Source organism: Centruroides vittatus, unplaced genomic scaffold, assembly GCF_030686945.1.
Source record: "Centruroides vittatus isolate TY-2023 unplaced genomic scaffold, ASM3068694v2 contig_460, whole genome shotgun sequence".
NCBI classification, from domain to species: Eukaryota; Metazoa; Arthropoda; class Arachnida; order Scorpiones; family Buthidae; genus Centruroides; species Centruroides vittatus.
Window position 1 is genome coordinate 775,954 of NW_027122256.1, and position 27,607 is coordinate 803,560.

Sequence of the window (27,607 nt, forward strand, 5' to 3'; positions counted from 1 at the left end):
TAAAAATAACTACAGCCAATTTGGCAAAAGAGAAATTATCTCTTAGGATTAAAAATGTTCCTTTATACAAACTGTCTCAATTTTCAAATGACAGAGATATGATTAGAAAAGGAATCTGCAAGAAAACTTTTTGCATGCAATATTTCTGAATCAAAGGTAAATTAAATCTTATCTGCACAATAAGGGAATTAAAGAAATACACTTGCATAATATCTAATATAAGCAATAAAATGCAATGTTTCATTAAAATATAACTAAGTTCATATAAATTTTTGAACATTTAATTTGTTATTATAACAAAAAAAAGTTCATCTAAAGACATGAAAAAAAATTATGATCCAATAAAGATATAATAATAGAAAAAAACTTATAATTTATATGAACAACAGGAACATTTTTAGTATTTTAATAATGGCAAAAATTAAATGTTTGGTAAACCTTTCCATCAAATGGACATCTTTTAATACATTGTGTATAGAAGTTCAAAGTGCAAGATAAATTTCATAAACTACTTGTGCTATTATGATTTTACATAAAAAACTAATAAGAGATAGGAGTTTTTACTTTATAATGTTCCTATTTATTTGAAATAATTTAAACAATACAGGATAGAAACCTAATCCAAGCAATTTTATATTAAAGTCAAAAATTTTATTTAAAAAATTTATCATTTATTTAAAATATTTTGAAGAACAGACATTGTATCCAAATTTAAAAATATTAAAAGTATTATAATGATATAATAAATTGACATTCACAGAATATTTCTAAGAAAGTTATTTCCTGCACAATAACTTTTCATATATCAATAGGAATTTTGTAAACTATTTTTATCAATTTTCCAATAAAATACAATCTCACAATATTTTGTGATTCACCCTATTAAGATTTTTATAATTTTGAAATGAGTAAAGATAAAATATGTGTTTATTATTCATATCAGAATAATTTTAAAATATTAACTACTAATTTACTCTTATTCTAGAAATAAATAATTTCTTTTAAGCATTTTTTGTTTTATTATTATATTATATAATTAATAATGATAAATAAAAATATTATATCAATTTAAATAAATTATAACAAGAATTTCCAATCTCTAGTTATTATTGTCAAAATTATAAAAAATGCTATTTCAATTTTTGTCAATTTATGTTAAAAATAGAAATGAATTTATTAACTACACAAATATTGGGATGAGAAATAAAGCAAGAATAAATGTACTGTATGTATACAGAAGTCATTTAATTAACAAAAACAACTAAACAACTACCCAACAAATTTTGACATATATCAAAGAATAATGACATACTTAACAATGATAAAATAAACACGATGAAAATCCATTCTATTTATCCTTATTAATATTTATTTGATTGGCAGTACATGGGTTGCTTTCTTCTTAATTCTGCATTATTTCCAATTTCTAGAGAGTTCAACAATTTCTTTAATGCATAGGCAAACCATGTAGGTTAGAATGAGGATTTAAATAATGGTATGCTGTATTTTTATTCTGGAAAAAAAGATCAAAGTTGAAAATTATATAAACAATTAAGATTAAATTAAAATTTTAAAATTATACATCTTTTTATATCATTTTACATTGAACATACCTTGAAATTTTTTTAGCAAACACAAAAACATATTTTATATTGCAATGTAATTATTTTATTCTTTTCATTCAAATTATAAATAACATGTCGATAATGTAGAAAAAATCCACTATTACATTCAATGAATTCTAAATTATTATAAAATTTTAACCTACATGCCATTAATGCCGTAAGATATCGGGCTAGATAAAAGCTTTAATATTCTTTTAATTACAAAATAATTTGGTACTAGAGTGAGATGTTAGGCACCATCTCTTATTAACATTAATAATTATAAATTTAATTAAATAATTTTAAATAATTTAGGAATATTGGAAGAAAAAAAATCAGCTTGGAGCAGGACTCAAATCCACAACTCCTGCTTACCATGCAGACGCATTGCCAGTTAAACTACCCAGACCTATATGTTGGAAGAGGAGATCGGACTAGAGATCCAGGTAGCATAACTGGCAAAGCGTCTGCACGGTAAGCAGGAGTTGTGGATTTGAGTCCTGCTCCAGGCTGATTTTTTTCTTCCAATATTCCTAAATTATTTAAAATTATTTAATTAAATTTATAATTATTAATGTTAACAAGAGATGGTGCCTAACATCTCACTCTAGTACCAAATTATTTTGTAATTAAAAGAATATTAAAGCCTTTATCCAGCCAGATATCTTACGGCATTAATGGCCTGTAAGTTAGAATGCATCGGGTATTGATGTTATTGTTTATTTATATATAAAATTTTATTAAAATACTTTTAATAAAATTTCAATCCTGATATATTTTCATTTTAAAACCAATAAAAATAAGGAAGACAAATCTCACAACATAGTTTCAAGTCCTATAAAGAAATTATCCTAAAATCAAATTCAATTATGTTCCTATCAAGATTTGAATATCAAATCTGCTTTCCAAATTAAAACTAACCTCTCATTAATTTGGTTATTAAAAAAGCTAATCTTGTAAACCAGCAGAAATTCATTTAATTTGACTAGTACTTATGATTTAACTATGGATCATCTTCACATCTACTCAAAAATAAAATTAACACGTTAACTGCCATCCGACGCGCCGGCGGTCGTACTAATTAGGGCCGTACAGAGCCATCCGACCACTCGTGTCGTCACTATAACCAATGTAGTTTCACTCAAGGTTAAATTATCCTGGCTTCATAAGACATTGTTTTACATCCTAGTGGCGGCCTCTCGTGTACATCTATAAAGTTGGCTCGGACTTCTGGTCGTCATATGGTCTTACGAAGTGGTCCGACGGCCGGCGGTCGTAGTGTTTTTTAAATAAAAAACTGTTTTATATCTGATAGTGTTTTTTAAATAGTGAATAGTTAAAAAAAGGAACAAAATATCGAAAACTAGTTTAATTATTCTCTTTTATTACATATAAAGTAAATAATATTACAAAACAAAAATCAAAGTATATAAGTGCGAAATAATATATATTTATAGAAAAAAAGTATAAAAATGAGTATAAGAGTTTTACATACATATATAGTATTCATTTATGAGTTTTTACAAAACAATTTGCACACATTGCAGTTTTCCTGGACACTGCGCACAATATGTAGCAACTCGTGGCGTTACGCTTGCCTTATCAGCTCTACGACTTCCAAATTGCTGTGTATTTTCAGCGTAGCAGGATGCACAACGCTTCCTTAGTTTTCTATTTCTCTTGTCGACATCTGTAACTGTTTCCAATGTGTGTTTTTTCAGGTTTGGAACTGCAGGTTCTTGTTGACTTTCATCACCATTGAGTAAACTTTGCACTAAAAACTCTTTGAACGTAGTAATAGATATTTTTTTATCAGATATCTTATTGTAAATAATATGTGCATTGACAACGGTAGTCCCAAATATAAGCTCCATTGCAACTTTGTGATACCATTTTACCGACTTTCGTACTGCACTGGAGTAACTAGAATATTGATCAGATAAATCAATACCCATTTTCCCAATATTATAGTCTTGAACTATTTTAGGTTTCAAAATTTCTTCTTGTTCGTAGTTTCTTTTACCTGTAGAAGTAATTTCTGTTGTATGTTTTGTAGACAACATAAGCACGTCTCGTTTATCTTTCCACTTAGCTACAACTATTCCCTTTTCATTATGCATACCAATAATTTCGCTTTTAGATAATTTTTTGTTTACTACTTCCTTGGGGATGCATTTCCTATTTGTTCTCAGGGTTCCTATAAGATGGGTACTTCTTTCTAATAAATGTTCTGCCAGCTCAATCGATGTATAGTAATTATCTGTTGTGAATGTACGTCCTTCACCTAAATATTTTTCACCTAGCTTTAGCACAATATCGGTTGATAGAGAAACGTTTCCCTGTGGTTTTTCACTTTTACCTTTATAAATTTGTATGCCATAAGTGTATCCAGTAGCATCAGCAATTTTGTACAATTTAACACCATATTTGTGACGTTTTCCAGGCATATACTGACGGAAATGTAATCGTCCTCTAAATGGGACCATTGTTTCATCTACGCATAAATATTCACCAGGTATATTATAGTATTGATAAAGCTCTTCAAGTATGTCTTTCAGAGGATTTATTTTATGTAGTCAGTGTCCATCACTTTCTTTGTTGTTTGAGAAATGCCACATCGATAGCAATAATTCGAATCTGTTACGTGACATGGTTTGTGGTGCAATATCGTTTTTATATATACGTTTTTTACTCCAATAATCAGTTAACTTCGGGTATCTTACTAACCCCATCCATAATAAAAGTCCAAGAAATTTCTTCATTTCCCCTGTATTTGTATCTTTCCATAATCTTAGCCTGCTACTTTTAGTTATAGTTTTTCCTGCCAATGATTGTGCAGCATAAATGTTCGTTTGTTCTGTGATATGTTCAATTACATTATCATTCATAAAAAGTGCAAAGAACTTTATCGGCTCATCATTGGGGGACAAATTTATGTTTCTCAGTCCTGCATTGAATGTGTGAGGAAAGACCTGATGTTTTATGCATCCGTTAGGTGGAATAATTTTCCAAACGTCACTCACCTCACACAAATCTTCATCTTCATCTTCATCAGATGAATGTATCGAATCATAGTCGCTCAGATCTTCGGAATATGATATAGTATTCTCATCAGATTCGCTGCTTTCTTTGTGCTCGGTACGCGAGGTCGACACACCACTTGTGCTTGCCATCTTAACTGTGAATAACTGTCAAATTGCTTATAGCAAATTTGTAAAATTCGACCAGCACCTATTGTTTATTAGCCTACGTCACACATGTACTACTTTGTACTGCACGTGTCTTAGATTACAAGATGAAATAAACATGTGCAGTCCAAACAAACTGTAAAATACTTTTAACACATAGATGTAAAAACTTTTAATTAGATGAGCACGTGTAATTACAGCGGGTTGTAATATAAATAGCCCGTGGTCTTATAGTCTCCGGTTCAAGGCCATACGACCGCCAGTCGTCGTTCATATATTTTTTTTATCTTCACCCTACCGACTGTTATATAATGACCATTCTATTTATATCATAATAAAATATTAAATATCAAATTTTCTCGTTGTGGCCTGAAAAAACGGAAAATATCATATTACAGGTGGCAGTTAACGTGTTAAACAAATGTACTCATTGACAAAAAACTTGTAAAAATTACCACAGAAATTTTAGCAAATATTCCATATTGAGACTGAAAAGAGCCTCAAAATAAATGTCAACTCCACCATGCAACTTTGTTCTATTCCTGAGGTCTGTGAAAAAGGACAGATTTCTTCTATTACACAGAATTTTTAATTGTATGTATATTTGTCCTTGAACTTTTATTAATATACTACGTAAATTAATTAAACTGATAATACTTAAATGTGATAGAGAGTGGATTGCAACAAGACTTGATGAATGTCATAATAGGATCATGGAGAAAGAAGATGCATGAATAAAAAAATTTCAATTTTTTTTTTTACCAATAAGTGGCAGCATTACACCAAAAATGCCTACAGATAAAACACATTAACATGCAAGTTTACTTGCATTCAGATTATGTTACTGTGTGGTGTGGGTTCACTGCAAACTTCATAATTAGACCCTTTTTCATTGAAAAAGTAATGCTACAAAGCCCCATGTATTGGATACTGAATGGAGAATGATATACAAATTTTCTTCATAATGATATTATCTCAGCTTTACAAGAGAAAAACTGTTTTCAGACATCATAACTTTCATGCAAGATGAAGAACCACTTCATACTGCATGAACACAATTGCTATGCTCCACATTTGAGAACAATAGTGATTTCATAAAATATTCCAACTGCTTGGCCACCCTATTCTCCAGATCTAAACCCTTGTGATTCCAGTTATGGGATTATTTGAAAAGCAGAGTTTAGTGTTGCAAATCTTGCCAAACTGAAAAAGATTAAGTAGAATGTTTCAGCTATCTCACAAGATATACTTAAAGTAACTGTGGACCAAGCCATTTTACACTTTTAGCAATAGATGCCAAAAGTGTAAAATGGATTTGCAAATTTATTGCTCTTCAACCTGTATTTTTTGTTTTTTATATGTATCACCATCATCTGGTGGTACAAAATTTAACTATTTTTTTTTACTTGCACATCATACACAACTTGATCTCATTAAGACATTCACCAACTCTTGCCACAATCCATCTACCAGATCACCCTCCACAATGTTTCAAATACCATCAGTTTAATTATACTCACCCTATGTAACAATTAATAAATTATGCCTATTTCATTGACAAATGTACATTTATTAACCTGAAGTTTTTAAATCAAAAATAACCAGAGTTTTTTAAGTCACTTAGTAAATATCAATACTCAGTACAGATAATTTATTACAATTTATTTAATTTTATATTTAAAAAATTTATGCACTCTATAAACTACTTAATTATTTTTCCAAATTTCTAACAAAAAAATCCCAGAAATAAAAAAATATTAAACACATTAAATAAAAATTCTAGAATAAAGAAAAAAAGAAAAACAAAATTTCTAATGTATGTTTTTATTAAAGTAAACCTTTTACTAAAAATTTTGTTATTTACAATAAATTTTTATGTAAATTTGTTTTAAAGAGATTTCTGTTTATTAATTCTTATATTAGTAAATAAATTTACCTGAATGATCAATATTTAAATGAGTTATTGACCTTTTTCTGGCTTTTCTCTTCTGACTCCCAACTAATGAATTTTGAGGATGCTGGAAATGTTTATCTGATTCTTGTAATTCTGTTGAATCATCGTTTTCCGCCTGAGTTTGATTGTTTATTTTATCCTCATTATCTGTTTCTACTAATTCTTCAGTATCACTTTGTACTTTTTCTCCTTCACTTGAAGGTGAATAAGAAAGAGGATAAAAGCTGCCTTTATCTGTAAAATTAAATTTACTTTTTTAAATACTGTGTAATTGTAATTTAATTCAGTTATAAAATAAACCATCAATATGAAAATATTAAAAAACAATGCAGAATAAAAAATTTATGATTTTTTTTCTGAATTTAACCAAATTGTTTTAGGGGTTTAATAAAAAAACATAATTAGCAATAAAAACATTCTAATCAGTATAAAATTGAAAACAATAACAATGATAATTCAATTATTCGGTTAAAATCAATAGTTCATTCAAATAACAATGAACCAAATGTTTTAAATTTATCATTTTAATTATAAAATTGGTGTGAAGAAACACAAAGTTGAATAACGACATTATTTAGAGATCATTATTACTAATCTAATTACTTTATTACCAAATATTTAAATAAAATGATAAGATATTATATTTAACTATTACAAAGATAAATTATTATATTATATACTATGAAATGCATTCTTGGAGTACAAACTGAATAAAATTTTTGAGGTTTATCGAATACAGTAGAGCGTCGATAAGTGGAACGTCGGTAAGTGGAACGGCCGGAAAGTGGAACGATTTTCAGTCGGACTGTGTCGTGCTGAATCGAATGTTTTTGATACTAGATTTACTTCTAAAGTATAATTTTCATGTTTTTTATATTCTTTAATATATTTATTTTGTTTGTACAAAATGCAGAAATAATTTTTAACGATACGATAGCCTCAATGATTATTATAAAAATTTTCGTTGGGCTTAAAATCGACGAAAATTCAACACGAAGCGACACGCAACAGAGAAAAATTCAACAGGAAGTGATACGCAACGGAAAAAAATTTGAACATTGGACAGGTTAATGTATTTTTTCGTACAAAGTCGGAAACTGGAACAAATCATTAACTGGAAGGACCCCAGTCCCCAATTGGTTCCACTTTTCGACGCTCTACTGTATATCAATTATCTAAATGTCAAATATAGTTTTTACAAATGCCAAAAGACACTATTGAATCTTATAGAATATCAATGACTAAATGGGATGACATCTTAACTATCACAGCTATCACTCTAAGAACTCAGGATCTAATCCAGTCAAGTAACCCCAGGAAATTTTCAGTAGTAGTATATTCCAGTTATGTTGTGCCCTGTCTCTCACTAATTGGCCATTCCATTGTGGACCCAACCATACTAATAATAAATATGAAAAAAAAGGGCACTTTTAATGCCTACAAGGTGGAAAGAAAGTGGAAAAAAATGTCACAGAACTTTCACAGTGTTAAATATTTTCAACAAATTTTACAATTGCTTAAATCACAAATATTGTTGATAAAAATAAGCAGATTTTTTTTATGAGTAAAAAAACCAATGTAAATTATATGTATAATGGGTGATCAGTTAACAAACAAATTGGATAATGAACCCTTCCACGAAAGATTTTTGTGATCGGATAACAAACACCTCATAGAACAAACACAAGAAGTGACTAAAATAATGAATACCAATTGGTCTTCCCTTGTCTTCAGGCAACAATTCAAAGCTTTCCAGAGTGCGGGAGACATCGACATCGTCACTCAACCTGGTATATACTGATCAGATAGTATTCCTCTAAACTGTGAAACTTTCCTTGTAATTCCAACCTTTTATTTTTCTGACAAACAATTATTTTATAGTATTCACAAGACTGTCAGGCAGGCACTCGTTAAGTTTTGCATCAGTTTTTATTTTTGAAAGGTGAGAGTGGGCAGAAGATGTCTAATGTTGCTGGGCAGTATGGCTTGAACAGTTCTACAGTAGGCTGCAGTTCAATCTTATCTAAGAAAGATACTGTATAATCAAGGAGGCTCAAGCAGCTTAAGGAGTAACAAAAATCACATCTGAGAAATAAAGAACATTGAAGAGCTCATAATGGAACCAGAAACTGATCTGACAACAGAAGAACACCAAGAACTCTTGAATGAAGAACATGAAGAAACTGGCGAGATATGTTTTCAGTTAATGTGAGCCTAGGTATACAAAATGGCGGCGCTTCCGGTAACCTTGATGGCAAGTGTTTTTAGAAAAGAAATGTAGATGGCGCTGATAGTAATGATGCCTTCGTATGCAAATATCCATCAAAAAATTCCGTTCGGGAAACATGAGGAATAATGTGAATTTCGAATTTTGGTTACGATGTAGACGGATTATGTACGTTGTTAATTTTTTAAAAGTGTCTGTGTTTTTTTCAAATTTGTACAATTTACTCGAAGTCTAAAGTTATCGAGGAGGAAAGTTTGTCAATGGTAATTAACATGATAAACATGTCATTAATGTGTTTAATGTGTGTTAAATGTCATAAAAGTGTATTAAAGGTGTGTTAACATTGTGTAAGTGAGGTAAAAATTTTGTAAAGGGTTTATATGTGGTTCAAATTTGCGTTTAAAGTGTGTAAATGTGTTAAATGTGTTTAAAAGTATGCAAATGTGTGTTAAACGTGTTTATAAGTGTGCAAATGTGTGTTAAACGTGTTAAATTTGTCATAACCAAGTATATGTAATAGTGATTTCCAACACGAAAGACAACGTGAACGACACATGGAAGGCTAGGTGGCCGTGGATCGCAGGTGCCAACCTCTATGGAGACGCTACCTATCATATATGAAAAGTCGAGAGATGTGAATCGTAAGACTGCAGTTCTTAAGAGGAGTAAAATTTATGTACAATACAGGCAAATTTTGTTCGAACCACTGATGTATAGAATCTCGTAATTCACTTCGTCCATGCATCGATTGAATTTATAGGTAGTATGATGACTTTTTTATTTTTCGTTTCTGGTCCAAGAGTAGGAAAAGTAACCAAAAGCAGGGGAAAAAGTAAGTAGCAAATTTACGTTTTAAAAATGTTTTAGTTTTAAAAAAAATTAAATATAGGCGCGTTTATGTTATTGTCGACGGTTGCCATCTTGTTTGCACATTTGCGTGTGCAAACAAGATGGCGACCGGAAGCGCGCCATTTTGTATACCTAGGCTCACATTAACCATGTTTTCTTCTGAAAAAGACAATTAATGCCGATCTGCTATTAAAGATCTTTTGAAGAAGTGGGAAGATGTCAGAACAACGGTCTTAGAATGGAATCCAAACCAGGTTGAAGTTAATAGGTTTAGGGATCTCTACAATTACAATGCTATTAATTACTTGTGAAAAATCCTGAAGGAGAAAAAGCTATCAACATTAGACAGATTCTTTAACCCCACAAACAGAAAAAACATGACTAATAAAAATGCAAGACTGTGTATATATATTTTTATTATTACATATAAATAAACATAGTAAAAAAGTATATATTTTTTATTTTTTGGAGACTCCAGAACGAATTAATCAAATTCCCATAAAAACCTATGGTAAATTGATAATTGGTTAATGAACAATTCAGATAGCAAACAAAGTCTTGGAATGGATTATGTTCATTAACTGATCACCCACTGTATATGTAATTTTTTTAAATGAGAAGCATATTGGTAATATATATTAGAAATTTGGCCATATTAACTTCTGTTGTTATGAATGAAATGAAATGGAATTTTACGTAATCCATTTTAGATGAGGAGAATTTTTTCATTAGCTAATTTACAATTTGTTCAATATTTTTTTTTAACTCTAAGCACAAAATTTGCCAAAATCAGCTTAATCCATTCAAGACAAAATCAGCTGAAGAGAAAGTTGTTTGATTGGTTTTGCTATAAAAATTACTCTTGTGGCCTAAAGAGTAAATACAATATGGTATTCCATTTGCAGTGGGAGTGCTGGTAAATAAGGAGGAAAGCAACAAATGAAGGTAATGACGACAAGGAATACAGCTAATGAAGCATGGATAATGAAAATAACACAGGTATTCCAATAATTGAAGATATAAGTTAAGTTTTTTTTAAATTTAAAGAATTATGTTTTTTTCCCTTTTTTTAAAACAGAAAAAAATGTTTTTAATATGAAAGTAGTCAAAATAATGAAAAAATTGAAAATTACTGAGGGGTAAATATTTTAGATGTATAATTGTAAATGGTAAGTTTAATGTTATTGTTGTATATTTACTAGAGTATTGAAAAAGTGTCTTTGCTTTGTTTGGCTTGTATGAAAGAGAATCCACCAAGGAGGGAAATATTGTAATTACTGAAATGCATCTGGGTGAAATAAAATTGTTGATTGGCTAATATTTTTGGAGTTTGTGGATGTAATAATTCCTAAAAAATAATGGTGTTTGAACCAATTACATATTGAGTAAAAACAATTTTGTCTCCAGGTACATAAAAAGAAGAAATTTTCAGAGCTTAGAGTTAAAAATATGTTATGACTTGTCAAAAAATAAAGACATTCAAACAACAATTTTAAAACTTTTATTTGAATATTAATAGTAGCAAATCATTAATGAATTAATCTTGATCTTCAATTACTAATTAGTGTTTATCTAGTAATAAGTTCATTTGAAAATATGCATACATTGATTCATTTAGTATTTCATAAATAATATCAATCTTAATCTTACATAAAATCTTAAAACAAATGAATAAAATAAGTTTTCCTTATTGGTTTATTTTCTTAGCTAATATTTAATAAAATTTGAAAATCTACAAAAATATGTTGTTTGATATGAAACAGAATAATTTCAGTATCATACACAAAGACATTTTTAAAAGGAATTTAATTTTATCATCTCAAAGTCATTTTAAGAAGTTATTATTTATATTCAATATTTATAAAATTGAACTTAAAATTTAAACTCGATATTACAATAAAAATTTTGGAATTTATAGCAAAAGATCATCATCATTATTTTCATGTATGTTAAATCAATTTTATTCAAATAATTATAAATTATTCATTTTAAAAATTATATAACAATACCTTGTCGATTATTAGATGATGAATTGCGTCTTTTCATTCTTCGAGGTCTGTTTAATATTTCTATATCACATTTAGGCAGTGCAGCAATGTGTTCTTCAAGATCAAAGTCCCTTTAAATAAATTATGTAAAATTTTAAAATATAATATACAAATATTTACAAATATCATTTAGTAATTGTTTTAAAGTAACCTATTTCTATATAAATTCAAAATAATAAAATAATGAAAACAAATCAGCTAATATTAGACTGGAAAGTCCAGAAAATTCAGTGAAAAACATTAGCATTTAATGTGTTTTGATCTTGTTTATCTTGTAGAGCTGTTGATCCCTTCTTTAAATGTAATTAGATTATTATAAATAATTTAAATTATGACAAAGATAAGTGGTAAATAATAATTTATGATTTTATAATGAATCATCATCATCATCTTATTCTTAACTGTTCTGTTTCATTTAAAACTGAATTGTACTGTACAAATGATTTAAAGACTCATTTAGTAGATCATTGATATAAAAATTCTCTCCATAAAGTAAGCATTCTGTATAATTTTATTTCAATAAATCTTTACAGATTCTGCTATAAAATTTGTTTCCCTCTTTCACTTGTCTATTTTTTACACTGTTTTTTGTAAATCAAGTAGACTATGCTGTTGTATATATAATTCACTAATAGCATTTGTTACATTTTCAGCTTAAAATTGATTTCTCATTTAGAACTGTCACTATTACTTACACTTGTTTTCTTTTCTCAGTTTCTACAAAATTAACTTTACCATTTATTTATTGATACTGTAAGTTTAGCCATTCCTCTGACAATTTTACCATCTAACTTAGTCAAAACAAAAAATTATGACTATTTTAATATCCAAGCAAACACTTTTCTCACTTAAAAAAATCTATTGAATCTTGTTTGTTGGGATAGTATAGTAGAGTCTTACTAATCCAGTCTCTCAATTATCTGACCTCCAGCTGTGATGTAAATCCAAGAAGCTATGCTAAAGACATAGATGATCAACATGCATTATGTTTTCCAAACAACAGACATAAGGGACATTGCAGAGAGTACTACAATACTGAAATGATGGAAAAAAAGCATGACCTTTGACTGGCACTGAGTTGGAGTCTACATCAAGCGATAGTCAGTCAGTCAATTCAGAATCATTTCCAGATGCTGTGATCATTGATATATTCCACAAGCTTCCAGGAGAAGTTGATGAAGAGGACATTACTAATTGGTTGAATGAGGTATATTATGACATAGACCATTCTTTAACAGATGAAGAAATCATCAAAAGTGTGCAAGATAAAAGTGATGAGGAAGAGGACACCATAGAGGCAGAGAGAACAAAGATTTCTCACACTGCTGGTGCCAAAGCTGGTGCAACATTTTCTTGCAGTACATTATGCAACAACCAGACACATGCAGTACTGATATAATGCTCATAAAATGATTGTGTGACAAAGCATGCTATCGATTAGCATCTCTATTAAAGCAAATAAACTACACTGAACAGAATTATGCAACGTTTCAATTGTGCTATATTACATTTTAAATTTGTTTTACTGTACAGAAATATTAGACACTTATTTATTTTTAAATACATGTGTACTACAGACAGTAAACATGTAACATTAAAGTTAATAAAGAATTAAACTGACATCTTTTATATCTCAGTAATCCAGAACTCTTACTAATCCAACATTGATCTGTGCAAGGAATGGTCAGATTAGCAGGTATATTGTAATTCCATTAATCAGATACAATCATTAGTTGTATTTCTTGTATTGTATTTGACAAATGCTGTCTATTCATTGAAGTCATTGCTTATCCAGTTTAATGCTATCACGGAATCTGTCCATAATAAGTGAATGATATTGATGAAGATATTTTTAAACTACATAAATATTTTTGGAATTTGATTTCATCGGAGACTTTAAACTACACAAAGCAAGTAAAACTTACTATTTGAATTACCTGTCATTTTGGCATCAAAAACTATAACTCTGAATTATTTTTTCAAATTAAGTATCTCAAAAAAGTTACTTATACACTTATAAATGAAGAAATTAAATTTTTTACTAATTTGTAGCATGACAATATCATACAAAACAACATATTAATAATATTAATTTTATCATATCATCTATAGTTGTATAAAAAAAAGCAGATATATATATATACACAATATAACTTCACGCACACATACAGGATCATAAATAGCATGTATTCAGAGCTCTCTGTAGAAAGAACTATTGGGTAAATCTCAACCAAATTTGGTACACATTTTTCTGTATGTGGGGTTTCAATTTTTGAGATAATTTTACTTCAAAACTCAGCTGCTTGGCTAAAATTTGGCACTGCTGTCTCCTTAATGTGCAAATTATATACATTCTCTAAAGAATTTCAGGAGTTAAAAAACAAAATTTTAATGATTTTATTTCAATTACTAGATATGATTAATATGATTACAGGTGTGGAATGTGAAACTGGCAATTATATCAAAGACATGTATCTACATCTCCATGCTCTAAAAACTGCATTTGCTGCACAACACACTTGATGATGGAATGAAACTGACCTGCACAGAGTTGTTGAACCTGTGAAATCTTGTCTTTAAGACAGCTGGATTAGAAACATTGCCTTGAAAAATGAAGCTCTTTTAGGTTTGATGACTATAATGTTGGAAATGATCAGCTAATTATTCTTTCATGCAAAAACATTGCAGTAAGGTTTGAGCACTTAAGTTGATATGAGTGGTTGATATTATCTTGCATAAGGATTGTGTTCAGACAATTTCCTGCTGCAATGCTGGAATGACAGTTTTGGAGCATATTGTCATACTTAGTGGTATTAACAGAAAATGTCACTGGCCCATGTGAAGTAATAAAGACCAATGACAAAATGTACTGTGAAACCATATCACACTGTTATCTTTGGTTAGTGAAATGGAATTTGTTGGTGAACATGTGAAGTTTTGTCAGACTAAACATAATAGTTGTGTGTTCATATTGCCATATAATGAAAATAACCCTCATCACTCCACAGAATTTGCCAAGTCCATACATCATCAATTATCATCCAAACTACAGATGTCATGGAAAATGTTTTTCATTTATCGTTATTACAAAAAAGCTATTCCTGATTGTAGAATATCTCATATGGATTGGAACTTTTTGTATTGAACCTTCCACACTGATGTGTAGGGAATGTCTACTTGCCATGATATTGCACATGTACTATTGATGCCACAATAATTTTTCATTCTGAGCTCTACTACTGCAGTAGCAATGCTTTCATTTTTTAGAGATCCAATTAGTTTGTGACTCTCTCCTGGTTTCACAGCAAAAGCTCTAGTCTCCGCAAAATGCAAAATCAGTTTCCTAAGATTCCTAATAGTCAGAGGAAGATCAAAATTCCTTAAGTGCCAAGCTGGCATCGCCATATCATTAATAAAAGAATTGAACAAGGAATGCACAATCTGGCAAAGACAGCAGCATGACTGTTCACCTGTCGAAGAATAGTGACTGTTTTTATACCCAAAATTAGTTATAAAACTTATGTAATACAGACATTAGATGATAGCACCAAATTTTGCTCTAGCAACTGAAACTTAAAGTAAAATTTTTTCCCAGAAATCAAATCTGCATGCATAGAACAGTATGTATACTAAATTAGGTTGAGATTCACCCAATAGTTCTTTCTACAAAGAGTTCTGAATATGAACTCTTTCATTGTGATCACTTTGAATTGTAATTTTGATGAGAAATGAATAATTGGTTAAATAACTGGTACTTTATTTTAATTGTAATTTTTATAATTGTATAAAGCAAACTACACAGATAGAAACAATAAACTTCTGAAAAACGTTTCGAAGAAATTAATAACGGTACATTTTAAAATCATCTTAGATTTCTTACCCAGATTTAAATCTTTTGCTCGAAGAATTATTGTGTTTTGAAGTTCCTGAAGTTGAATCTGTATTTTTTCCTTGGTGCCGTAAACGTCTAGCAATAGCAGCACTTGGTTTAAAATCAGGATCTTTAGCAGGATCAGTATCACTATGAAAACGATCATCATGAAAGGCAAAATTGTCTCCAGACACTTGCTGTTTCATTTTTTTAGTAAAAGATTCCATATTGCATTTTGGAAGTGCAGCAATTTGCTCATCTAAATCAAATAATCTACAAAATAAAATTTCAGCATCATTTATCAATACATGACAGTTTTGAAATTATCAGATTTTTTTTTCTCAGAGTAAATAAATCAATATTCTCAATTATTATATATTCAAATAGAATATATGTTGAGTTGTTCGTGTAATATAAATTGAGAAAAATGTCATGAATTTTGATACCCCCTTTTAAATTTTGCATTATATATTTTCAATTACTACTATTCTATTTGTTGAATTTGTGATTTTGGAGAGGTTTAGGTACATATGATTTTGTCTTTAATAATTAAGTAAATTGAATGATATCTCTTGGACTTAATTTGAGTAAATTGTAAATTTATGTACAAATGAAACAATTTATTAGATTAGATCTAAAAATCTAATATTTACTGATTATTAATAATTTTACTTAAATAAAATTTTCAGAATATTAATATTAAAACTAAATTTGTAAATAATTCTTTGCAACATTAAAAAAACTTGCAATTAAAAATACAGCTACTCTTTACAGATTACTATAATGTTTTAAATTAATTAATTTATTATAAAATTAAGACTAAACAAATATGGCATTGCACATCTTTTAATAATTTAAATTATTTACTTTCTCCATCTAGGCACTATAAAACCAACTCTCTTCTAGAAGTTGCAATAATAATTTTTTGTAATATTTTTGAAAATTCATTGACTTCATCCATAGAATTACGTAATTCTACGTAAAAAACTGTGTTTATTTTTAAATTTATATTTTGAGAAATTACAATTACTTTTTAAAAACTAAATGAATTTTAAAAAGATTTAGACAAAAACATAAAAGTAAATAATCATGTAAGCCTACGGGCCTTATTGGCTATTTATCCTGGAATGCATTCCAGGATATTATTCATATTTTTTTAGATTTGAAATTTAAAAAACTGTTCTATGCAATTCAATTTCCATTGTTCTTTATGTATATTCTGAAGATGCTTAAAAGTAACAAGCAAAAGTGCTTAATTAAAAGTGCTTATTTTATTTTGATATTTGAGTATTGTCAGTAATGTGAAAATAATCAATGAAACATACTTAGTCCCAACAAGTTTAAACATTATTATACTTGTTTTAAGGTTACTAAGAACTTAGGATATTTTATTTCTTGTATTAAAAATCACATTGAAACATTTATGACAAAACAAAAAATTTGATAACGAGTAATATCTGATGATATTATTGACGATTACTTCTTAATGATTTATTATCAATTTCATTTTTGAATTTCTTCATTTCCCATGTACCCATAATGTCAGGGGAAAAAAAAGACAATCAAATTTTATATTTTCAGAATTGAAATGCTTCAAGCATACAAATAGAATTAAAGAAAACTATCTTGAAACAACAGTAAACTCTGAAATTCAAATGTGAAACAAAATTTGTGTCACAATTAATGCTACTGGTTATGCTAAAAGAAGGGCCGAAAGAAGTTTGAAAGAAATGGGCTGACAATAAAAGTTTCTGTATAAAAAATGATAAATTATAATGTATAAAATCTTTTCATATGGTGTTCTATAACATATTTCAATTTCAATTCTTTCAAATTTAGTTTCCTTCGAATCAAGTTTTAAATTTGACAATGCATAAACAGTTTTTAAGTCAAACATTTTAATTAAGAAAATTATAAATGATTTGACTATTTAATGCCAAATATTCACTTACCATCTTGTACTATATATCAACTTAGAGAGTTAGTCAATATTTTAGTAAAGACAAGATTTATTATAATACGATAAAGTATACTTTGTAAATACATCTCTAATATCTGGCAACTTAAAGAATTTTGTGACTTATTAGACTTTTGAGAATCAAGAAATAATGTCGAAGTGGAAGAGACAATCCGGTAAATTGATGTGTTTGAAAGATGTGTTGATAACGTGAAAATTTTATAAGGATATTTTATTATTGCAATATTTTTAAATTCTATATTTTAAATTTATTAAAAAGGTAAAATAAAAAATTATTATAATGTTAAATATAAATATTTATTATACATCATTAACATTTACTACTAAATAATTATTATGCAAAATTTTTATGATATTTATCCTTTAAATTTTTATAATTATTAATAATTACTTACCCTCCCTTTGATTTCTTAGAGGGTTCGTCTTTATCTGATTTTATGCTTGTAACACTTTCTGACGAATCTGAAGCATTTCGTTTTCTGTTACGTCGATTTGCAGGTGATCTGACATCAACATCTTTAACTGATTCTGTATCACTTCCTTGTTTATCTTCACTTGTTGATGACTTACTTGTTCTTCTTTCTTTTACCGGTTGTATCAAACCTTCTGAAATAAGTGCTTGATAACGTTTTCCTTTGCATAAACGCTGAGACTTTCTTTGCCCAGGTGATACATCAAATACACCATTACTGTCAACTGGACTACTTGTATGACTATTAGAAGGACTTTCTTTAGTCACTTTATCAGTATCTACTTCCATTATATGACTTTCACTTTCTGGATTATCTGATATCAAACATCTAAGTGCTCTGGCTTTTTTTGGAGGTGAAGAAATTAATCTTTTTACAGGGGGATTAACATTACTTTTATAATCTTCTCTTGTTAGTTCATATTTTGAACCAACCATATCTCTGTCTGGCATTTGATTGTTCCAATGTAAAGAAGCATCATCTTTATGATTAAAGTTTTCTGTATCGTTTTTATTATTCATATTATCAGTGTTATGATTTATTTCATATGAATTACATGATGTAATTTCATCTTTATTGAGTTCTTGTTGAAAATTATTAGAAGTATGATTATATTTTTGCACTGATTTATCATTTGTAGAATCAATTATATTACTACATCCTGGACCTCCCATAAATTTTACAACTAAATGATTAATTAATTGCTGCTGACTGGTTTTAATAGTTTTTTCTTTTTCCATACATAAATTCAGTGGTTGCTCTTGTTGATTTGATAACTGCATTTCTGTAGGATGTTCATTTAATTTTGTAGATGCTGATGTCTTTGAGATGAGTGGTTCAAATGATTTTGAAATTGGATGCTCTAAAAAGCTCTTGGAAAAACTAGCTGAGTTTAATGACTGGCTAAAGGCACGGTCAATGACATAATTGGCAGCATTAACATTAAAAACAGGTATTTGACTATAGGTATTTTTCCCTGCATTTATTCGAACAGAACTGGACTGAGTAAATGGAGATTCTTTGGCAGATCTGTCATTTCCTTGGATATTTGATATTCCAACATTAAATGTACAATTTTTAGAGGTAGACTGTGGTCCACATCTTTTTTGCACTTCAGCATTGGTGCACATCTACAAAAAAGTTAAATAACTGAAATACATCTACAAAAATATAAATGAAATCTTTTTTAAATAACACTATAATGTAAAAGAAAAAATAAATTTGTTACTAAATTATATAGCACTAAAATTCACAAAATGCTTCAAAAATTTTGTAATTATTTGGTTTTTAATTAAAATCTTCCCAAAACTTTTTCATCAAATAAATTAAACAAAAATATTACAAAATTCACTGATTTCTGTTGTTGTTTTCAGTAGTGCATTATGCATTAAATAATTCACATTCTACACTGATATTCCAGTATTTATTTTTTGCATTAATTTGTTATTATTTATTGATATATATTCCTAAAAATTTATAATAGGTTCATTTCTAACTAAAATATGATGAATTTACAAACCACAGATAAATTAAAGATTTATGAAGCAAAGAAAGATTCTAAATGTAAAAAGTAACATTGAAAAAAGAATGAAGATGGAAGATCAAAAAAGACTGAAAATTAAAATAACGACAGAAAATATGGAGAAAAATGAAAGCAGAAACAATCCATAATAGAGAAAGTAAGTAGTTGTTCTTTAATGCTGTTACCGATGATGATGAAGACAACATTCCATGTCAACATTTCACAAAACAAACCAAAGTAACGTATATGCGTAAAATGCATAAAAAGCATTTAAATGTAAACTAAAATTTGTTTTCATATATAATTCAAATTCATGGTAGCTTATATAATTTATTTTGTTTATTAAAAATCTCTTAGAATTATAGAAATTTTTAAAAAACTTTAAAACAAGATAAACAGATAAAATTGTTAGTATAAGGACCATAAATCTTGCCCCTCTATCCTCCATTTGATGAAATGCATTTCGAATGTCATATTCTTTACTGACATCCTTCTTCAGTCACATTTATAATGTTCTTTCAACTTTGTATTGATCCAACTTCCTCTGTCTGTGATCTTTTGAATAGTTTTTCCTGTAATCCTCTTGCCTATCACTTTATTTTCCATTCTTGTTATTCTCTTCTCTTTCTATTCTTCCACATCTTTCTTAATATATTCATTCCAGATGGTGCTAAGTTCAATTCCATTATTTAAATTCATTTCACTTTTTCTATTTATAATATTTATATGTTCTTTTATTTTTCGTGTTGTCATATTTTCTTCATAAAGTAATATTTTATTCCCATTCATATCAATATTACAATTACATTTCTCACAGTGTTCTGTTATTGTTCAGTTTTTATATTTAAGTTTAATAGGCCTTTTATATACATTAAATCTGATTTGAACTTTCCTTTTTGTTTCTCCAGTGTAATAGTATTGGTTACTACATGCACAAGAGATCACATAAACTACATTAGTTTCTTTTAAGATGTGTTCTAAATTTTTTTTAATTCTTTCCTTTTTTATCATCTATCAGTTTTTTATGAAAATGATGTTTTATCTACAGAACAAGTTGTATCTTATAATCTGTTTTATTTTTTCAAATAACCTTTTATAACAAATAATGGGTATAAATTTAGTATTTGTCATTTTCTTGTTATTATTTAAATTATTTTTATTGTTTTATTTTCAAAATACTCTAAAATACAAAGAAATGAAAGAACACTATATATGTGACTGAAGAAGGATGTCAATAAAGAGTATGACATTTGAAATGCATTTCATCAAGTGGAGGATAAAGGGTCAAGATTTGTGGTCCTTATACTAACAATTTATTCTGTTTATCTCATTTTAATAAAATAACTTTTAATAAAAAAAAAATGCTGTAATTTATGAAATATATAATTTATATTATATCTTTAATAGATCTTTCACAAATTTAAATTTATTTCATTAACAATGAAGTGTGTTTACACGCACTGTCAAAAGAAAACACATTGCAGAAATCTGCATCTGAAAAATGAATAATTTTGAATTTTAAAATAGCAATGTTTCAGAAAGAACTGTAAAATATATGATTTAGACTTTGAAATATGAAAATAACCAGAGAACATTTGATAAAAGAATTGAAATCAGAGTTTATTTAGGATACTGTATTGAAAAAGTTTAAGCTTGGCAAATAAGAGAAAAGGTTTCATTATTTCTTATGTATTTTTGATTCATAAATGTTAGGCAAACCCCAGACTAGGAAGTTTCTAAAAGATGTATGCTAATTTTATAAAGTTGGACTGACTGAAGTTAAATTATCTGCCAACTTCAGAAAAGTTGGACTAATGATTTATTGTTCCATTTGGAATTTAGAATTTGTAACTAAAGTCAAAATGTCACAATTTAACCTTAATCGCATGATACTTAAGATACTGATGATTCCAATAAAAGATTCTTTAGGGAAACTATTTAATCCAAATATAAAATTACATTTCCTAATTTACAAACAATAAATATTCCCTTTCTATTTCCAGGAATAGTTGTTATTGTTGCTGCATGAAAATAATATTAATGATGATTATAGTAAAACTGCACGAATATTGTGAAATACTTTTGTTTTGTGTTTTTATACATCAATTTATATAAATTTAAATTTGGAAATTCTTGCTGTTCCTGTTTCTTTGTAAATACTGCTTAGAGGTGCCATGTATTCCATTGCATTCTTATCATGGAACTCCCACAACCCGACAAGATATAAAATAGCAGCATTCTGGGCTCTTATAAAAAGAGCATACATGCACTGCAGCAAACCACAAGACAGAATTAAAGAATTGGAAATTCTTTGAAACAAAAAAATGAAAAACAGTAACAAAGAACATTAAGTCACACGCTATGTTATTTTTTTATAATTAATCATCAATAATTTGAAATATTTTAACAAATTCTGAATATTCAATGATTTAAACATTATTTTTGTAAATTAAATACATAAAAGTTTACATTACTTGAATTACAGTGGTGTGTGGTGACATTTGATGATAGGGAAGCTGTACCAGCCCTGGATAGAATCATTGAAAGCATTATACGCTATTTTGGTATGTAGCATCCATGACCTAAACTGAGTGAGGTTAGGGCTATGTAAAATGCACGTGCAAATGCATATAACCTGATTGCTTTATATGATTCAAATATTTTCGCCATGGAAGCTATCCTGTATTTGACAATACAGTGCTTCCATTGGTAATATGCATATACAAATTTATATTCAAATATACAATAGCAATCTTATCATTTTTTTCACATGTAGTATAGAAATTTGTAATAACACACATAATGAGGATATAATAAAATATTAATTTTAATTAATTCAAAGTATATTAAAATATGAAAATAACCATACAATATGTATTTATATTTTAGAAAATACAAGGAAAGCAGTGCTTCTACAGCTTCTATAGACAGCATGTCACTGTTGAATTATATATTTTAAATATAATTTTGTAAATATATTTAAATTTTTAAAATACTTACCTCTGCTAATTCTAGTAATGCTGAACACACACTTGTTGTATTAGGATCAGTCAATTTATTTGTTACGACAGATGTTTCTAAATTTGAAGGGAATGCTCCATTTATTAAATAACGTTTCTTTGGTGGTTTAGCAATAGCAGAAATACTGGATACATCCATTTTAGGTAAAGAAACAGTTTCAACATTATTTACTGAAACACTTGTTGTAGATGATGATGATGATGATGATGATGATGATGAAACATTTGGAGTAATAAGAGAATTCAAACCTCCCATTTGAGTTTCATCTATATATTAAAAAAAATAATCAATCAATTAATTAATTCAAAATAAATTATTTTTGTTAATTTAAATATCATCATAATGCTTTATAAATGTTATTGATTTATTTATTTAAGTTGAAAGATTCTTTCAAATCTTCATGTTCACAAAATATTAGAGAAAACATAAAAATTACAAGATGAATTATCTAGCCTAAATTTAAACTTCAAGAGATCAGTAGCCCATAGATTTGGAGTTGCATATAGGCCTTGAAAATGTTTTTGCAGCTCCTGATATTACTCTCTCTCTATATGTAGAACATTTAGACTGATAGTATTTCACCAACTGTTGATCCATCTCCTCTTAGCAAAATGTTTACTATAAAATATCTTCATTCTGTAGGTTACACATAAAAACTGTAGTTTTTCAAATATCATTCACTTTCATATTGCAGAATCAATTTTCCAAAGCTTACATTTAAAAATACTTGTGTTGGGAATAAAGCCCCTTTTCATTGTACACAATCATTCTTAGTATTAAATTGGTATAGCTGTTTTAAAATTTTATGGTTAGTAGATATGTAGCTATGACTTAATAAAGGGGAATGCAGTAATAGAATGAATAATAATATGAATTGAATAAGAAAGAAGTGCAGCTTGGAAACATGATCAAGATTAACAAAATTAATTTAAACAAGATTGTAATATGAGATGACTTTTAATGCAATGACTAAATACATAAAATAATCCATAAAAACCACAGATTAGATTCAAAAGACTGCAATGATAAAATCAAAGTGAAAAAACATTATATGTAAAACACCAGTGATAATACAAAGAAAAATTGCAGCACAGCAAGACAATTTATGATGTGATTTTCCAATCTGTATCCTGTACTACTGTTAATGCCAATGTGCTGTAATTTTAGAAAAAAATCATTGTTCCTATTTTGTTTAAAATGTTCATTAGGAATGCTACATTAATAATGGATAATGTGAAAGCAATAATTAATAATAGTTAAGTGTTTAACAGCTTTCTGTTGTTTGAATTTAGAAATAAAGTATGTGAAAAAATTGATTGAGAAAAGTTAAAAGGACACTAGCGTGCAAAACTTAAGCAATGATTGTTTTTCTGCCATAACTCTGCAAGAAAGCACTTGGGAGACATGAAATTCAGAATATAGACACAGTATTTTGTACTTAAAGGATGAAGAATGTATACTAGTGCAAAAATGAATAGAACACATGCAGTATGGAATCAAAGCCACCATCTTATTATAATCTTGCACTGCACGCATTGATTACACATGTTTTTCAAAGCCACCATCTTATTATAGTCTTGCACTGCACGCACTGGTTACACATGTTTTGTGTGCTCTCACATCACCTGTGATGTCATCTTCCTGCATGTGAATCACCTTTCTACTGAATTGGTTGTTCATTGTACTGTTGCAACAAGCTCTTTTCTATAATTTCATGGCTGTCTGCTTAAAAATTATATCTTTGCTTAAGTTTTGCACACCAGTGTATTATTAATTAAACAACTTCCAGATTAAACGAAAGAGAAATGAAAGAGAATATAGGCCTGGCATTTTGTTTTTCCCATTCCTGAGACAATTATGTAATCCCTATGCAATTTAGCAGGACAAGTTTGTTTTCAAGGCTACTTCATAAATGCGGCTTTATGATAGTGCAAATTATGTACCAAGATGATAGTAGTATTAAAAATGTTTTTATTTTTATTTCAGCAGTTTTCTGTAGGGTGTATGCCACTGTAGATAATATACAAAAAACTGTGATAAATAATTTAGGAAATCTGAAAGAAAATTCACAAAATAAGAGACTTTACAATAAAACATTCTTCTTTTGTTTTCTCACACCTCATTTTTATTGTTCTTATGATTATCTCTTCTATTTTCTTTTGTTCTCTTTTATTGTACAGTCTTTTATTTTGTGAATTTACATTTACTGTCCTGGTCATTTTTATTAATCTGAAGAAAAGTTAATCTAGAATGGAATTTAAACCTCAACATAAACTGACAATATTTTTTTTTTTTTGGTATATAATTATATATATATATATATATATATATATATATATAATATACTCTCTAAATTTTTACGACGAAAGACCATTCATGTATCATGTCGTAACTATCCAATGTAATTCCCTGTATCAGCATTGGATACATCTGCTGCATGCATTGTACATTAACTTATATGCAGTTATACTTCTACCATTTACAGCATCTTCTTTACAGTTCTCTGGCAATATTTAGCTAGTGTGTATATATGTATACATTCATAGAAAATTTCAGGATTAAGTCAAAGAAATCAAAGCATGTCACAATATAAAGAAATTTATTTAATATTTTACTAATCACCATGACCTTCAATACACTTTCTTCAATTCAAAAAACATTTAGAAAAATTAGCTTCTTTCAAGAATTGCAAAATTGTCTTCAATTTATATAGTGCAAGTTTTATTGACTAGTGCCAACTTCCTTTATTTGAAGTTATATTCTAAAAGTTTTCTCAACTCACTTTCTTTGAGGGAGAAAACAGTCATTACAAGCTAGTTTGAAAACTCTCTGTACAACTGTAGATTAGCAGTAGTGCATACAAGAAAGATTTCTTTTTTGTAAACTTGAAAACTGGATTTCTTTTCACCAATTTATATTCCAACAAACTCTCCTGACCTCCATCTTACAAAATGTGATGTTCTCTAATTGCTAGAGCTTTCAATTTGTGTTCCAATCGAGATTTCTTGGACACAGAACTAATGCAGTTTCACAGAAAACAACACTATACATTATGGATTTTCCAGTTTCTATAGAAATCATGTGTAAATTACAGACTTACAGACAATCTACTAAAAACTACAGAATGATCTTTTTCTATTCCTGAGTAAGTGCACTAACATAAAATGTGTAGGTGTTAGTACTCTGTCCACATAGCTTTGCCAGTATGTCAAGTCTCCAACTAATTAGCTCATTCAAAACCAGTGACATGGAATGTACAAACAATGAGTGCTTCAGATTCGCAAGTGATTAAGCTCTTCTAAAAATTGTTCATTTGCAAGATTGAGTTGCAAGTTGTAAATGTTCAAAAAACGCTCATACTCACATCTAAAAATAATGTGTGTTCTTCTGACATTGCAATCAAATGTGCTGGAAAAAAGTGTATGTTACAAAGCTCAATTTATAAATCAGTGACGAGAAAACAATTTTAAGAAAACATTCCTAATCTCATCATACCAACCAATGTTGAGCTAATAGACATGCAACACATTCATCACAACTGAAAGTTGTGTGTTGAACTACATCTTAAGCAAGATAGAAGATTATTATTTCAATGTTAATGATAAGGTAAACTGATTAAAAACACTAATTATATAATTAATGAACTTTTAAACCTGAAAAATGGTAAAGCATTATAAAATTCAATTGAAACTATAATTGATGGAAATAATATATCATATTACATTCATAAAATAAATTATGCTTGTTCAAATTTTACATATAAGCAGAGATGCAGAATATTTGCAGGACCCAAAATTTTCCCCAAAAATTAATGTAAAAATTTTTAAATTAAAAGAAAGCTTTAATCTAAGCATGTGCATAAGCACTCTCTAAATTTTTACGCACGATCATCATCATAGGATAGCATATACAATAAGCTTGATGCAATATGTCAATTAATGGAAATAAAAATGAAATCAAATGCAAAAGGGATTATCACCAATGTCACAGATAACATATTCTTAGTGTGAGAAACTAATGGACTTCTTAATGTCTAAAAACACAAAATTTCTTTACAACAAGCAGTTTTTTTAGATTTTTTGACTGATTTTCATTATTTTTCTCTTTTTGAAAACAAACATATTTTTATGATATTTTTTATTTTAAAACATTAATATTGAAATATATCTACAAAAAGAAATATGAGAAATAAAGGCAAGTATGTTTATAAGTAGTGATAAAACTTCTACTTAGCTATTTAATCGCTGAAAACAAACTTCACTCGTGACTACCGGTACATATAAAGTCTAATCCAGCAACTTCAACCTTTAAACTTCCGGTACAAACGACGAAAATTAACAGAAAAAACTAACGTTTTCGAATCTCCATCGAGATCTTCTTCAGGTTCGTTAATGGAATGTCATGAGAATAGAACTCTTTTGAAGTTCAAAAATCGAACATCTCCAGCGTGCGATGACGATGCAAAACATAAGATTGATATAATAGACCTGAGTCTACTAATGTAACGTCGCAAAATATCAATGCAGGAAATAAAACCATGTCTACCATCGTGGATTGACCTCCGAGATGTATCGCCACGCGTACGATAAAACGTTGCTGTCTTTGTAATTAATGCATTTCCCCGATTTGGTAGCTCTGTAAATCTCCAGGGTCTCCAATGCCCTAATGTGGTCCGTTTTGAACGACTTCTTAATGAGGGTGGCGTTATCGAAGTCCGCTTTTACATCGGGGTCCGTGGCATACGTCGAGAGGGCGGTGGTGTGCCTTTTTTTGGCAACGTCATTCTTATGTTCAGAAACCCTTTTTTAAAGGGATCTCTTGGTAGAACCAATATATACTAGGTCCCTTTGGAATCTGTGGTCTCTTAACGGGATA

At 28.6% G+C, this 27,607-nt stretch overlaps 1 protein-coding gene across 6 annotated transcripts in view; it reads right to left on the reverse strand.

Annotated features, from left to right (window-relative positions):
* Positions 1 to 346: 346 nt before the first annotated feature.
* LOC136977517 (HMG box transcription factor BBX) overlaps positions 347 to 27,607 on the reverse strand; it is a 93,832-nt gene continuing 66,571 nt past the window's right edge. For 4 of the 6 annotated variants that reach the window (XM_067273006.1, XM_067273007.1, XM_067273009.1 and 1 more), the window contains exons 4-9: positions 22,712 to 22,998; positions 18,115 to 19,319; positions 15,751 to 16,014; positions 11,832 to 11,941; positions 6,729 to 6,980; positions 347 to 1,513 (exon numbers count right to left, since the gene is read on the reverse strand). In XM_067273006.1, coding sequence (XP_067129107.1) covers positions 1,509 to 1,513; positions 6,729 to 6,980; positions 11,832 to 11,941; positions 15,751 to 16,014; positions 18,115 to 19,319; positions 22,712 to 22,998 — 2,123 coding nt within the window. In that variant the 3' untranslated portion in view covers positions 347 to 1,508. The remainder of the gene's footprint in view (positions 1,514 to 6,728; positions 6,981 to 11,831; positions 11,942 to 15,750; positions 16,015 to 18,114; positions 19,320 to 22,711; positions 22,999 to 27,607) is intronic. The other 2 variants (XM_067273005.1, XM_067273011.1) reach the window with 2 other exon arrangements.